Below are 16,944 nucleotides of genomic sequence, written 5' to 3'. Positions count from 1 at the left end.
TTGCGAAAAGGACTTGGGGGTTATGGTAAGCAGCAACCTTAAACCAAGACAGCAATGCCTAAGCGTACGTAATAAGGCAAATAGATTACTGGGATTTATATCAAGAAGTGTAAGCAACAGAAGTCCAGAGGTCATACTGCAGCTTTATACATCATTAGTAAGGCCTCACCTAGATTATGCAGCTCAATTCTGGTCTCCATATTACAGAATGGACATAAATTCGTTAGAAAACATTCAGCGTAGGATGACTAAATTAATACATAGCATTAGAAATCTTCCTTATGAAGAAAGATTGAAGACTCTTAAGTTACATTCACTTGTTAGACGAAGAATGAGGGGAGACCTGATCGAAGTGTATAAGTGGAAGATAGGTATTAATAGGGGTGATATTAACAAGGTCTTGAGGATATCTCTCCAAGAGAGAACCCGCAGTAATGGATTTAAATTAGATAAGTTTAGATTTAGAAAGGACATAGGAAAGTATTGGTTTGGAAATAGGGTAGTTGATGAGTGGAACAGTCTACCTAGTTGGGTTATTGAGGCTAGGACTTTGGGTAGTTTCAAATTTAGGTTGGATAAGTACATGAGTGGGAGGGGTTGGATTTGAGTGGGACTTGCACATCGGAGCTTGTTACTTGGGTGGCATTGAAAATTGGGATGGGCAAATGTTTTGTTAGTGGGATGAATTGTAAAGGACCTGCCTAGTATGGGCCAACAGGCCTTCTGCAGTGTTCCTCCTTTCTTATGTTCTTATGTTCTTAAACCTTTGATGAATTTCGAGTCTTCCTAATCCCGCAGCCTGGCTATGGGCCAGGCTTGTCTGGTGCTTGCCTGGTCAACCAAGCTGTTGATGCTAGCGGCCCGTAAACGCTCTCCTTAGTTTAAACTTTGATACAGAGATATATACAGGAAACCTATCAGCAAGAGCCTATTACTTCCAGTAGTTGTGTTGTGTAAAAAAATTATAAGACATTTTTTGCAGGGTTTTGACCTGTGACTGACAGGTTGAATTTAAGAAAAATCTAAGATAGCCTTGTCTCTTTTTACTCACTTTATATTTCATATAATTATTATTATTCACGAGATAGCACTATACACGTTTGGATCATGCAGAGCCCGTATAACTGAGATCACCATACAATCTGAACCTTCAGGGATACATATAGTCTCATGTTTGTGTAGGAATGCTTACTATCTTGTAGTCCAGTGGTCATGTTACTCTCACTATGTGGGGTGCTCCCGCACCCCACATACCTCCAAGCACCTCCCTCATTCCCTCTCCCTCCAACACTTTCCCAACCTTTTCCAACACTCACCGTTATCTAGTACTATCAAATACAAGTAATACCACGATAGCAAATCTTCACTCTCTCACCATTCCCACACTGCACATAAAAAAGCCATAACCGGAGCACTGTGGATGTGATGTAACCAGAAATAAAATAATGGGGAAGCGCTAAACCCATAAGGGATTTTACAACACGTGAAGAATGAAAAACAATTAGGTTAACCTAATTGGAGGATACATCCAATTTTTTTTTTTTTTTTTGGGGGGGGGGGGGATTAAGAGCCCGTCACCGACATCAAGACACTCCCCTAGAGGCAAGCAACCAGAAGCTATTTGTGGAGGTGTACCAAGGTCGTTGAAGCACACACCATTGTCAACACTACCCACCACGGTCCAGAATGGTTCATGCCTCAATTTGCTGTCTACGATTGCTTCCAGGAAACTTTTTTTTTTCGGGGGATATGGTACATAATTTTCGATAAACTGCGCAAGTAAGTTCGGGCAGCGGATGGATGGGGGAAGGGAATGATCCACAGAGCAATCTACGCGGAAACTTACGTTTGTAAACGCCCGCACACACACGCGCACTGGTCTAGCCCCAGCAGGCTAGAGTGCGGTTGACAAAGGTATGCGGACATACACGTGCACGCAACCCTGAACACAATCATGATACATACACTCACCAACGTACGAAAGCATACACGTTCACACTAAGTTCGGGCCCTGGTGTGTGTGTGTGTGTGTGTGTGTGTGTGTGTGTGTGTGTGTGTGTGTGTGTGTGTGTGTGTGTGTGTGTGTGTGTGTGTGTGTGTGTGTGTGTGTGTAAACTGGACCACTGGATTGTATGGTCCAGTGGATTAAGGCGTCATGAGTTTTCGCCCATGAGGTAGGCCAAAGCAGCATGGGTTCGATTTCTTGGCTAGTCGCAGTGTTGTTACTGATCAAGACCACTCGTTCGTGGGCACAATAATATATATATATATATATATATATATATATATATATATATATATATATATATATAATTATATATATATATATATATATATATATATATATGTCGTGCCGAATATGTAAAACTGGTCAATTAGCAATAAGTCATTTAAAATTAAGTCCTTTCTGAAATTTCTCTTATACGTTTAAAAATATACTTTTTTCATTAATGTTAATGCAAAAATCTGTAATTTTGCACCAAAAGAAACTTAGAAAACTTACCTAACCTTATTATAACAAGAACAATTTATTTTAGCCTAACCCAACTAAACATATTTTAGATTTGTTTACAATAATTTAATACTAGACAAACACATTGAAATATATTTTTTTCGTTAGGTTAACAATGATTTTGGCGAAATTATTGCATACACAAATTTTCGCTTGTCCTATATGGCAAGATGAGCGTTGCTATTTAAGCCAAGATCGCAAGTTCTGCCTATTCGGCACGACATATATATATATATATATATATATATATATATATATATATATATATATATATATATATATATATACGAAGAAATATCGTAGCCTGCAGGATTCGAAACCACGTTGGCAGCTGTCCACAAGTGTCGTTGCTTAGCTGATTCCTTAAACCACTTAACTACAAATGCCCAATAACGTTACGTAGCCTGCATAATTGCAAGCCGTGTTCCTAACGCCGGGCACACCAGTGAGCCTCAAGAATGGTAACCAGCTATTTCATTCTCCTGCATGTTCTGACCTTACTAGCGATATTATACTGAATGCATCTCGCAGAAACAAGTGAAAGTATGTACAAAGAAATACAGCAGCCAGCAGGTTACCGAACGTTATGGGCATCTGTAGGTGAGTGGTTTAAGGCGTCGGGTTGGGAGCTAAGCCACACTCGTATACAGCTACCAACTTGGATTCTAGTCCTGCTGGTTCCTATATTTCTTTGTATGGGGTATATATGAAATATGAAGGGTATGTGGAATTCTAGAAGACAGAAAAACGTTAAAAAACGAGTAAAATAATTCATGTGATATTTACTGATAAGAACAAAGGTGGTGATTTAAAACACGATGAACAAGTTCTCCAGTTCTCTCATGACGTCTTCCCTGTGAACACGTGGTTAATGAATGCTTAGAGGATTAACAATGAAGTCTTCGGCGAACCTAAAACAACTTTTTCCTGGGTTAAAGGTGGAGCTGGAAGAGGCAAAGGAAAAAATAGTGCTGCCGAGCTAAGATTCGTAAATGCCTCCATGTGAACCCAGATGAAGCTCAGTTTAATAGGTAGTTAGCAAGGAATGAAGAACTTGGGATATACCTGGAGAACAAATGACATAAAGAGGATCATCACTGGCATGACATCACTTGCTTTGAAGGTTCTCATTATACATCTCATTTTCCTCGCAGATATGATGACACTGTTGTGATCCTCTGATATTATCACTACCAAGTCCTTCACACGGAAAATGTTAAAGTGTTTGTTGCATTTCATGACAAATTAAGATAAAAAAAAATGCTGTGGTGAAAAATAAGAACCAGTTTAAAGCAGGTAATTTAGTACTAAAAATCAGAACAAGGAGAATAATGAAAGTATGTATTTATACATACAACATACCAACTACCAGTTCCGAAAGGTGTACCCTAGTTTAGGAACAGAAGATTTTGTGAGAAGCACGAACATTATTCTGCCTGGAAAATCCCACTGTTTGCTTAAGCGTAGGAGAAAATAACGAAGGTAGTAGGTTGGCAGGCAGTAACAATTCAGGAAGGTATTAACCTTCCTCTCACACGGGTGTGAAAACCTGTTCAGTGTTTTGCAATCTGGCATAATTCTTGGCTTGTCTCTTGAATACACAAGATGGATGGTAAATCATACAAGCTTCTAGTTATATTCAGTACACAACTATCTTTATTTTTTTGTTTCCTCATAGCTCTTATTATTTTTTTTTTAATATTTCCTTCCCAATTTACGAGGGCTGGTTAGAGACTGAGTGGCGAGGTCAAGGATTCCCAGAATTATAAACAGGTGTAAACTCAAACATAAAGGTTAAAAGTGAAGCGTTGTTTACAAAATTTAAGCAGGCTATTGTAAAAATTAAACCAGGGTTTAATTATTATTATTATAATGGGGAGCGCTAAACCAGTAAGATTATACAGCGCATGCCAGGGTTTAATATGTTCTGTAGTATACGGAGGAATATGATTGATCTACCCGTGGAACATTAAACCATATGAATAATTATTATTATAAAGGGGGAGCGCTAAACCTGTACGATTATGCAGCGCCTGTGGGGGGATGTGGAAGGTATTCAGGCACCATATGAAGTGGTTATAAATAAGGTGCTGAAAATATCTAACAAAAACACGCACTTGAATAAAAGTTTGGAATCTAAGCTAAACGTTGTCTCAATAATTCTTTTCATTCTGCCAGTAGTTGTTTATCAGCTGACATCTCGCAGTTAACGTCTGGCAACTGACATGGCATCTAATATCTGACAACTGACAGCTTGCAACTGACGTCTGGCAACTGATGCCTGACAAATGACATCTGCCAACTGACGACTAGCGTCTGGCAACTGATGCCTGACAAATGACATGTGGCATCTGACGACTAACAACTAGCGTCAAGCAAGTGACGTCTAACAACTAGCGTCTGGCAACTGCCATAAACGCAACACTGACATTATTACAATTAACAAATGCCCACTTCAGCTGTCTGCGTCACCTGATCTTCCCTCAAGGGAGAGAGGCTCCCCATCAAAGAATGGATTTATCTTCCCCCTTCCTTCGATCGAACCTGAGCGATTCCTATTCCCCATTTGCTGTATGATTCCTACGGGTTTAGCGCTTCATCCCCAATAATATTATTATTATTAAAATAATTATTCACACAATTTCAAAAACTCAGTTTAATACAATGGAGATGTATACAGACACTTCAAACCGCTTGCCAGTGCATTATTATATTAATGGGGAAGCGCCAGACAGCGCCTGGAGAATGAAAGATAATCAGGTCTGATCAGATGAATGGGAGGGTAGTCCCAATCCCTCGGATCCAAAGCTCTTCGCCAGCTCTTAAGTTCCTTAACAGAAGTTCATGTTAGACCATAATAAGAACTAGCGGAGGCCATTGTCATCAATAGTGGAGACCACCACTACCACCCCAGCATGATCAATAACACTACCCTGCACCATACCCTTCAAGACGGTGCCTTGAAGCAGGTGAAGGGCTCTTGATCAAAGGAACTGGAGCTACCCTTCCCCTTGGCTCAAACCTGATTACCTCTAATCTCCCAGGCGTTGTAGGACCCCTACGTGTTTAGCGCTTCCTCGTGGTAATATTTATACCTTTTCCTCACAGTCCACGACCCCCCCCTTCCTCAATTTCCACCTTTCCCTGCCATCATACCGTACATAATAAGCGTGCTATTTCCAATATGTATGATATGATTAATGATGGTTAACCACATGTATATATATGTTGAAATAAAGCTAGATAAACTTATCTATAATAAGTACGGAAATATTTAATTTCGTAGGTGGCTTGATTAAGACAGTGACGTAATAAATTACAAATATATATATATATATTATATATATATATATATATATATATATATATATATATATATATATATATATATATATATATTATTCTTAACAGATGAGAGTGTACGATGAAGAAGCTTAACAATGACAACAAAAATGTAAACACATTTAACACGATTCCTCAATTATACCAACGATCAGGTTGCAGATAAAAGATCATTCATTACATTTTAATAAATACTGATTAAACGATGTGATATAAGTACTACTCATTTTTTTTTTCAATTTGTCTAATATGTGAACTACCTAGAAAAGTCCGGAAAAGAATATTTTGACTGAACAATGGTTTAGCGTTTTTTTATTATTATAATAATAATAATTGTCTGAATATTTAATCAGTTGTAAGACTTTCTTTGGTCAATTTTGTAACGCTTGAACTATCCGCCAAATGTTTACCTTGTTACTGTCACTGCCAAGCCTCTTCACTCGACACTCAAAACTGGTGAGGATAGCATCTACGTACGAGTTTCTTTCTTTTGTTTCATGTGTATATTTTGTTTGTATGCCCAAGGTAACGCTTAATTTTAATAATGCATTCACAAGTGCATTCGTGTAATCACATACCAGCCCATCACTTTCCTGTTGTGAATACACACATCCACTTGAGAAATTAGCCTTATGTTTCAGTGTAATCACTTTTTAATCAAAACGGGATACACCAGTAGTGTGCTGCTACCCTAATGTATTCCATTCCAGAAGATGGGTTTCGTACATCACCATACCTTTACTTTCGGATGGGTTTTGAACCAGAGACTCAGAGGAATCCTCTCTTCCTTTGTTGGATCGAATCAAACCACCTCTTACCCGTCATCCTGTCGCCATATAGCCACCCCCCTATGAGTTTAGCACTTCCCAATGAATAAATAAAAAATGTGAAGGGGTTGTAAAAGATATAAGCTTTTACTGATTTGCAGGATCATACATTATTTTTGTTCAATTTTGATGAATTGTTAGCTGCTGTAAGAAGTATTGCCCAAACAAATTTCAAAGTTTTTAAAAGTGCCTCATAAGCCAGATTTACGAAGGCTATTTAGGTCTAAGGGTTTTTCTAAGTAATTTACACTATGTATGATAATTGTATTTATATGTACCTGTACCTAAATATACTTACCAGCCACAGCCTAGTTGACTAAACCATACCACGGGCGGGATTTGAACCCGCGGTCAGTCTCAAAACGCGACGGTCTGGAGTTTTGAGACTCTCTAACCGCGGGTTCAAATCCCGCCCGTGGTATGGTTTGTTTGCAATCGTGTCATTACGATTTCGTGAGACATGTTAACGGCTTTGAGGGGACTCGAGCCAGAGTTCGTCACGGCCACGCTAGCTGGAGATTCGTCTGTAAAAACTTGCATTTGTGGTCACAGTGGTGCCTATGCTAACCTTCCTATGGTGTAGAAATATACCTAGTTGGATGAATCTTATTGTGGCTAGCTGGTCCAGTGGCTAACGCGACGGTCTGGAGTTTTGAGACTCTGACCGTGGGTTCAAATCCCGCCCGTGGTATGGTTTGTTTGCAACCGTGTCATTACGATTTCGTGAGCCTAGTTGACTATGCGGTAAAGGAAGCCTTGCCTCCGACTGAGCTGCGAGAGTATAAGAACCTTAGAAATGGTATGTTATGGTCACATGCTGATGCTTATTTAATATTTATATATACAGTACTACTGATTATCACCAAGGGACCCCTCAAGGGAGGTTCCTTGACGCTGGTGAGGGGCTCTTGATATTGGGAATTGGATATGCGCTCTAGTTCCCTGAATTAAGTCTGAATCCTTTCCACCTCCCACAGGCGCTGTATAATCCCTACGGGTTTAGCTCCCCCATTATTATAATAATAATCACCAAGGGAAGTTCCTTGATGCTGATGAGAGCCTCAAAACCCAAGGAATTGAATTCAGTCCTCCCCTTTCTCGGATCGAACTGGAATGCCTCTCATTCCCTCGGCGTGTACAATCTTTGTGGGTTCAGCGCGCGTGCGCGCGGGGCCAGGAGCTAGGACTCGACCCTTGCAACCACAAATAGGTGAGCAAGCACGCACGCACACACACACACACACACACACACACACACACACACACACACACACACACACACACACACACACACAAATATATATATATATATATATATATATATATATATATATATATATATATATATATATATATATATATATATATATATATATATATAATATATGTGTGTGTGTGTGTCGTACCGAATAGGTAAAACTGGTCACTTACCAAGAACTCATTTAAAATTAAGTCCTTTATAAGATTTTCTCTTATAGGTTGAAAGGCATTTTTTTCATTCATATTAATGTAAAAATTAATATTATACAAAAAGAACCTTAGAAAGCTTATCTAACCTTAATATAACAAGCGCAATTTAATTTAGCCTAATCCAATAAATATATTTTAGCTAAGTTTACAGTAAGTTAATTAACAAACATAATGAAATAATGTTTTTTCGTTAGGTTCAGAATGATTTTTGCGAAATTATTGCATGCACAAATTTTTGCTTGCTTTATTCGGCAAGAAGAGCGTTGCTATTTAAGCTAAAATCGCAATTTTTACCTATTTGGCACGATGTATATATTATATATATTATATATATAATACAGAACATTTACAAACTCAAGGACAGTTTTATGTATTAGTCTTATTCATTGTTCAAACCGCTCTCTCCCGGTTAAAACACTATTTACTCCTTGTACTATGCAGAAGCATGTTGCTGGTCTTGGGACATGTCATGAGTGACGGAGGAATCTAGGCACAATCGTAATTTTTTTTCGGAACGTGTTTGTAGTGAAGGGAATCGGGTGGGAGGTCAGCCTTCATTACTGTATCACTGACTACCCTGGCATCAACTTTTCGCACACTGCGTATTACAACATGGCTTTGTAAGTTTATATTCTAGCGTCGTAAAAATAGTACTGGCTTTTCATAGTGCGAGCCATAATAAGTTTTAAATAATTTTGTATTCCAAGTTCACTTTTTTGGCAGATAAATTGCATAAATATAAAAAAAAATATTAGTGAAAGTTCAACGGCCAATGACTTAATATTTTTTTTCTACATAAGCAAGTATTTTTATACGCGAAAACATTCTGTACTTCTTACTGTGACTTACCCCTAACCCTGAATCAGGAGAGCGCGTCATCGCAGCTTCCAGTCCTCATCTGCCGCATTCCTCTACGCCACCAGGGATCCCAGCATCCTCTGCCTTCCGTTGAAATCTCCAGCTTACGTAAGTTTGACTGTCAACGAAAGTAATGTATGGGACAGCTTCCCTCTTGGAGAGTGAGGGAAGCCTCCAGGTATCAACGTATATGATGCAACCTACAGTGGTAGGTTCCCGCGCTTTGCTACGGGTTGTGGTTTCAGTGTGAACACCACCATGATGTTCCACTAACAAAGACAGAGCGCCGAGGCGGATGGTAGGAGCTTTGCTTCTACCCCGAATACACACTACCTGAGCCTTACCTTTGCTGTAGCTTTCTTGTAGCGGGTCGTAGCTTTGTATATGAGGTCTCTTACAAGGAGATCTCCCTGGCCGCAAGGTACCACCACCCGTACCGACCCGAAGCAAACGGTCACTTTCATCTCGCCTGTCCTCCTCCTCACACTTAGGGCCTCCAGGGCCACTTTTAAGCTTGCAAGGCCTCCTTAGAGGCCAGCCTGGTTCTCCAGTGAAGGTCTGGTCACCCCTATAGGTAAACAATTACCTGGATCCGCCATGTTTACGCTTAGCAGTGGGACATGTTCACCTATCCAACCACCTGCCGATATTTGAGATTTTCAATCACTATTGTTCACTAACATTTAATTTATCTATTATATACTTAAATTTATATAATCACTGCACCGCAAGCTTCATGCCTGAATAGTATAAATCTGTAATCAACGTAATTTCCTTCATAGTTTAGCCAGAAAACGGCAACAGTACCACCCACTCCCGGATCTCTGTGACAACTGAAGGTATAGTGGAAGCAGCGCTAGCTGGTGGCCGGCCACACAACTGACTCACAAACACTGGCACGTGAGACACACACACACACACACACACACACACACACACACACACACACACACACACACACAAGGAACTCTACCCTTGTTTTGTGTTTATGGCATCAGTCTGCAAATCCTAAGTTTTCCACGTCTATATTCTCAAGGGCATTGTGTGGGATATCACATTAAATAAGATGTCTATCCAAGAAATTAATTTACTGTCACTTAAACCCCGTTGGGTCTGGGCAGCAACTGAATGGGTTAATACATAGATAGCCTTAGCTTGTGAAAAGTAGACAAGCCAGGGGCTACTCTCCCATACGGTCAATATGTGTTATTAAAGCTCCCTTCAAGGGAGATACCCAGGTTCTGATAAAGTCTCTTGATCCAGTTAACTAGATTTGCCGTCTTCACACCTGACTGCATCCCATTTCCTTAACTTCTGGGAACGTTTGAAATCCCTTGATCTGTACTCCCTGGAACGCAGGCGAGAAAGATACATAATTTACACTTGGAAAATCCCGGGACTGGTACCAAGTCTGCACACAGAAATCACTACCTACGAAATCAAGATTCGACAGTTGGTGCAACATACTCTTAGTGAGCAGCAAGGGTGCCATGAGTACATTAAGAGAAAACAGTGTTTGGGGGCCCAAGATTGTTCAACAGCCTCCCATCACACATTATGGGGATTCCCAATAGGCCCCTCACTGGCTTCAAGCGGGAACTGGACAGACGCCTAAATTCAGTGCCCGATCAGCTGGGCTCTGGATTGTCCGTTGAATTGTGTGCGGGCAGCAGTAACAGCCTGGATGATCAGACCCTGATCCACAGAGAGGCCTGGTTGAGGACCGGGCCGCTGGAGCATTGACCTCCGAAACCACCTACAGGTCGACTCCCTCCAAGCGTTGTATGACCCATACGGATACAGTGCTCTCCATGAATGCAGTCATGTCCTCTTCAATGGATCTCCCTGAATTAAGCCTGAATGCCTTCCACCCCCACCCTACAGGCGCTGTATAATCCATGAACACTGGACCTCATTTTCACCAACAATGATGATCTGATGCGAAATATAACAGTATCAGAGACAATACACTCAGATCACAACATAACAGAGGTACAGACGTGGCTCCTGACCAGCAAAAGGTGACCAGTTATGAAGGTGCCTTCGTCAAATTCAACATTAACAAAAACATACAGTGGGATCAAGTCAACCATATCCTAAATGAAACAAGTTGGGAGGATATCCTAAACAATACAGATCCAAAACTTTGCCTAGAAAGAATTAACTCTGTGGCCCTTAAGGGTATGCTCAAGGCACATTCCTTTAAGAAAAAGAAAGAGATGCATATAAATGGTGTAAAATGCCGACACAATGGAAATATAAACACACATGCAGTATGTGATCCTTTACTGATCAGTACGCAGGCAGATCTGCCGATCCAAGGAATGCCTGTGTTCAACACCGAAATTCACACAACCATTTAATCAACTACAGAAACGCAAGACTTATCGCCAGAGAAGACAACACTCAATACCGAAGAATCCCGGAATCATCACTTATCTGTGCATCCAACAACTTCAACCAGAACAACGGTTTCTATAACATAGGTGAACCTCTTGCCAAGAAACTTCTTCATCGCTATCTCACATAACATAAGAATCGAGGAACACTGCAGAAGGTCTACTCATATACTTATCCAATCTCTTTTAGAAGCTACCCAAGTTTTTAGACTCTGTCACTCGACTCGGAAGATTATCACATGCAGCTTTCTCTACCTGACTCACGTATGTTTCACCCAGGTAGATCTGTTTGTGACTTGATAAAGCCCACTGCGTGGGCGAAACGTTGTCAATAAAGGATCACATTATACTGCATACGAGTTTATATTTCCAAAGAGATGTAAATTAGAAAGAGAGAGACACTCCCTGTACAGGCGAAGGCAAAGAATCACAGAGTTGCTGAAAAGGGGCCAGCATATCTGAAATATGAAGGGAGGCACTAGTCAGAGAAATAGCAAATATCAAACTTAAGCTTAAGGAATCATACAGGAGACAAGAAACTCAGGAAGAACTTAAAGCCATCCATGAAATAGAAAAAAATGCTCTTTTCCTATGCCAAACCTAAGGTAAAAACATCAAGTATTGGACCCCTGCTTAGACGTGATGGGACTTACACAGATACCAGCAAAGAAATGAGTGAGATACTAAAGTCCCAATATGACTCAGTGTTAAGAGAGCCATTACCTGGACTAAGAGTCGATAATCTAAATTATTTTTTATGACCGAGACTCAAAATTTGGTCAGTCCAAAAACCTCCAATATTATCCTAACACAAAACTTCAAAAAAGCAATAAATGACATGCCCATGCACCCGGCCCCAGGCCCAGACTCGAGGAACTCCGTGTTCATCAAGAACTGCAAGAAGCCCCTTTCACCTGCCTTCAGCATTCTATGGATAAGGAACATGGACACAGGGGTCATCCCACAGGGAGTGATAATGTCAGAGGATCTCACTTTCAAAGATCACAATGTTTCTATCACATTTGCTAAAAAAATGATAGGATGGATAATGAGAACCTTCAAAACTAAGGATGCCAAGCCCATGATGATTCTCTCCAAATCGCTTGTTCTCTCTAGGCTGGAGTACTGCTGTACCCTAACGGCCGCTTTCAAGGCATGAAAAATTTCAGACCTGGAGAATGTACAGAGAACTTTCACGGCACGCATAAATACGATAAAGCACCTAAACTACTGGGAATGGTTGAAGTCCCTTGATTTGTATTCCCTGGAATGCAAGCGAGAAAGATGCATGATAATATACACTTGGAAAACCTGGGGACTCTAGTCCCAAATTTTCACACGGAAATCACTCCCTACGAGAGCAAAAGACTGGACAGGAGATGCATCATCCCCCCAATGAAAAGCAGGGGCGCCATTAATACGCTAAGAGACAACACAATAAGTGTCGGGGGCCCAAGACTGTGCTACTGCCTCCCAGCATATATAAGGGGGATTACCAACAGGCTCCTGGCTGTCTTCAAGAAAGTGCTGGACAGGCACCTAAAGTCAGTACCTGATCAGCCGGGCTGTGGTTCGTATGTCGGTCTGCGTGCGGCCAGCAGTAACAGCCTGGTTGATCAGACGCTGATCCACCAGGAGGCCTGGTCACAGACCGGGCCGCGGGGGTGTTGGTTCCCGAAACCCTCTCCAGGTATACGGGTTTAGCGCCCCCCGTGATAATCCATGGATCGAAGCTGATTACCTCCCATATCCCTGGACACTGTGACCCGTACGAGTTTGGCGTTTCCCTCATGAATGTAACAATAGTGCTTGTATACTGAATATTACCGGATGAAACAAGTGATGAGCTCAAGCTCCTGGCCCCGCCTCTTTACCTCCAATCGACATGCACTGTTGGTTATTAGCACATGATCCCAAGCATGTATACTTCTTAAGGGACACGTAAGTTCCCCCCGTCATCTAATAACATAATTACTATCGCATTTGCTTTGTTTTGTAAGGTGAAGTCTAGGATCTTTCTTTACTTCATGGTATAACTTAGCAAATCTTTGAGGACAACTGTGTTGTAGAGGTCTGAGCTTCGCTTAGACATCTGCAACACAACTGTATGGGTATGTGTCGTCCACCTGTTCCTTGTCTTGGTCACTAGCAAGTCAACATCTTGTCCTTCACTCTGTCAATACTTCATGAGTATCTTGTACATCGTTGTCTCATATATCTTTCCCCTTTGCTTACCACAATTTGTAATAATTTAGGGTTAAGAATTAATCTAAGTTTGCCCGAAATGCCTAGCCTTGCTAGGTGTTCTAGTGGCCCCCTCTGTAATTAGTATTTTATTACATGTAAACCACACAACAACCAAAATCTGTAAACCCCGCATTGTAATCCTTATAGAGAATAAACTTTGATTTGATTTGATACCAAATCGTCAGGTCGGAGGGGAGGGAGGGGTAGCCTTGATACTGGTGAAGAGATCTTAATCCAAATTATTGTAGTTATCCTCTCATTCCTTAGATCGAATCTGATTGCATCCTGTTCTAGAAGGTGGGTTTAGCGCTCCACCAATGAAACAAATTCGCTTTCCAAGTGATGAATGGTTGAACTTCTTTAATCTTTCATGTTCATATAAGTTATCAAACTATTTTCGTTGCAACCCTCCAGAATTTTTTACGAATTTGCTAGTGGTTAGGTGGGAATTCCACATTGATATGAGCGCTTCATGATCCTGGTTTAGGTTTGGTTATAATAATAATCCACACAGGTGCTGCATATTCTGGCCTGAAGTACAGTACGTGGTGTGTAGCGACGTGAATGACTCCTTGAATGGGTTCCTGAAAGCACTGCTCATTTGCCAGCATAATCTGTGATGTCTTGCCGAATAGGTAAAACTGGTCAATTAGCAAGAACTCGTTTAAAATTAAGTCCTTTCTAAGGTTTTCTCTTATACGTTTAAAGATGTATTTTTTCATTTATGTTAATGTAAAAATTAATTTCGTACCAAAAGCACTTTAGAAAACTTACCTTACCTTATTATAACAAGCGCAATTTGATTTAGCCTAATCTTCCTAAATATATTTTAGATAAGTTTACAATAATTTAATAAACACAATGAAATATATTTTTTCGTTAGGCTCAGAATTATTTTTGCGAATTTATTGCATATACAAATTTTCGCTTGCCCTATTCGGCAAGAAGAGCTATTTAAGCCAAAATCGGCACGACATGTATATCACCTACCTATTCCGATTACAGTTTAATTTTCAACTAAGTGTATGTGTATTTATGCTTCACTAGCGTTAACACTATTATCATTGGTATTACCGTATACCCCTGGCAGATCCTTAGAGCAGGTAAGGACCTTTCCTGGAGTGATGTTTATCACCGCACCACTATCATGAGTCTTGCTGATAACGACGGTGATAATGGTGGTGGGGCGCCAGGGTGGGTCACCATACTCTGCATCTCCAACTGCTGACCAAATGCTAAAGGACCTCCAAAACTACTGTACAGTATTTAAGTTTGAAACACACACAATCACAACGCTCAAAATACCTAATAAAATAGAATATTTCTTTAGCTAAGAAGTGGTCAGGAATTGTAACAATCAAGACAGTAAAGGGGTAGAGACAGAATCCATACATACTATAAGAATGAATATAATAAGGCTCACGCAGCCAGAAGTGCGAACTAATTAGCATCTAGCGGAGAGGAGGGGCCAGAAGCAGACACAGCACAAATAGGTGAGTACACACCCTAGAACTAGCAAGTATTGAAACTGATGAGGAAGTGAAGGAACTATTAATGGAACTTGATATAGCATAGGTATCAGGCCCGGATGGAAAAATCACCAATTATATTAAAAGGAACCGAAATATTTAAGTCGCAATGATCTTAAAGAAATCATTAGCAAAGGGTTAAGTACCAGACGACCGCAGCTTAGCAAACGTGATATCAGTATTCGAGAAAAGTGACAGGCCGGAAACCCTGAACTGGAGACCAGTATCGCTAACGAGCGCAATATGTAAACTGCTGGAAAAGAGCGAAGAGATACGAAATACAGACTTTGAGAACAGAGGCTATAGATAGCAGGCCCCTCAAGGAAGGTTCCTTGATGTTGGTGAGGGGCTCTTGATTTAGGGAATTGGATCTGTGCTCCAGTTCCCCGAATTAAGCCTGAATGCCTTGCACATCCCCCTCAGGCGCTATATAATCCTCCGGGTTTAGCGCTTCCCCTTGATTATAATAATAAAATATAGATACGAAAAAAAAGAACATAGGGGTAAGCATAATATTAAGTATATCAATTGAATAACTGTGGCAGCGTGTCTGGCAAACTTAATAATGGCACTAGGATATCTAAGAGTCCTCCAGGTCCTTATAAAAGACTAATATCAGGCTTATCATAAGAGTATGTAGCGCTATCATAGAGCCCTCAGTTCCAGAAAGAGCAAGCTCAGAGATATGCTACGTGACTAGTTCTGGAGCTAGAAGGAATGACTTAGGAAGACCGCAACACTTAAAGAGGGAAGAACCAGGAGTAGACATGATTCCAGTAGAGCAAATCATCTGTTCGAAAGTAGGGGAATGGTGACAGATATAGAGATGGAAGTTAGAGATGTAAATGTGTCACAGGTATGTCAGAAAATACTTCAGGCCTAGAGAGGGTCGGATGTGGCATAATAAAGATTCGAATCTATAAGACGAGAAATTGTTGGAAGCAGATTCCTAAAACAGTCTGGTTAGCTTTTTTTTTTTGCTATTTCACCAATTCTTAAAAATATTTTAAACCTATTAATTTCTTGGAAATTTTGTATTCTGACACCGCCTACAAGTGCTTCGCCTCACCTGTCTGCAGTATATAAGCCCCTTCTCCGCGCATATGCTGTATGCCGGGTCAGCACATGAAGAAGACCTGGTCTAGGACCCGTCCAGCGAACCTACCTGTAACTTGCATATGCTGTAGTTTTTTTCAAGATTGATGGACCGAACACATTATCTCCAGGATGATGAATAAGATACTGGTGTAACACCTGGGTATCTATATAAAGATATTCAAGTGTTGCCCAAGGCAGGGTAAGCATAATTGAAAAATGGTATGATACCGACAGGATGTGGAAAAATACTTATGTACAGTTTAGGACTTTCATTAGAGAAAACGTTTCGCCACGAGCGGCTTCTACGGTCCTAATATAGAGATAACTAAGAACGAGTACATATAGTGTCAGCAGTCAGGTGATAAGATGCGAAAGGTTAGTAGCAGCAGCAACAGTAGTAATAGTAGTAGAGGTAGTAGTACAACTGTGGTGAAATGGATGAGTTTGAGGAGGATCTGTCACCATCATGTTACAGCGGTCTCCAGAATGGGTAATATCCTGTTGATCAACAATTTGGATAAGTATAATTTCCGGATTCTTGATGGAAAGTGTTACAGTAATTAGGGCAGCCTCTATGAGGTTTCACTGTCGTAAATCTTCCTTAACGACTGATCGAGTCTCTGTTGGATACATGCGTTTTTAGGGTCATCGCAGTTGGTGGC

At 40.6% G+C, this 16,944-nt stretch overlaps 1 protein-coding gene across 2 annotated transcripts in view; it reads right to left on the bottom strand.

Moving 5' to 3' along the window:
• The window catches only part of baz (par-3 family cell polarity regulator), a 713,284-nt gene extending 703,446 nt beyond the window's left edge, over positions 1-9,838 (bottom strand). For both annotated transcript variants that reach the window (XM_053782976.2, XM_053782988.2), the window contains exon 1: positions 9,354-9,838. In XM_053782976.2, coding sequence (XP_053638951.1) covers positions 9,354-9,473 — 120 coding nt within the window. In that variant the 5' untranslated portion in view covers positions 9,474-9,838. The remainder of the gene's footprint in view (positions 1-9,353) is intronic.
• Positions 9,839-16,944: the final 7,106 nt, after the last annotated feature.

Source organism: Cherax quadricarinatus, chromosome 28, assembly GCF_038502225.1.
Source record: "Cherax quadricarinatus isolate ZL_2023a chromosome 28, ASM3850222v1, whole genome shotgun sequence".
NCBI classification, from domain to species: domain Eukaryota; kingdom Metazoa; phylum Arthropoda; class Malacostraca; order Decapoda; family Parastacidae; genus Cherax; species Cherax quadricarinatus.
This window is presented reverse-complemented; position numbering and strand designations above follow the sequence as displayed.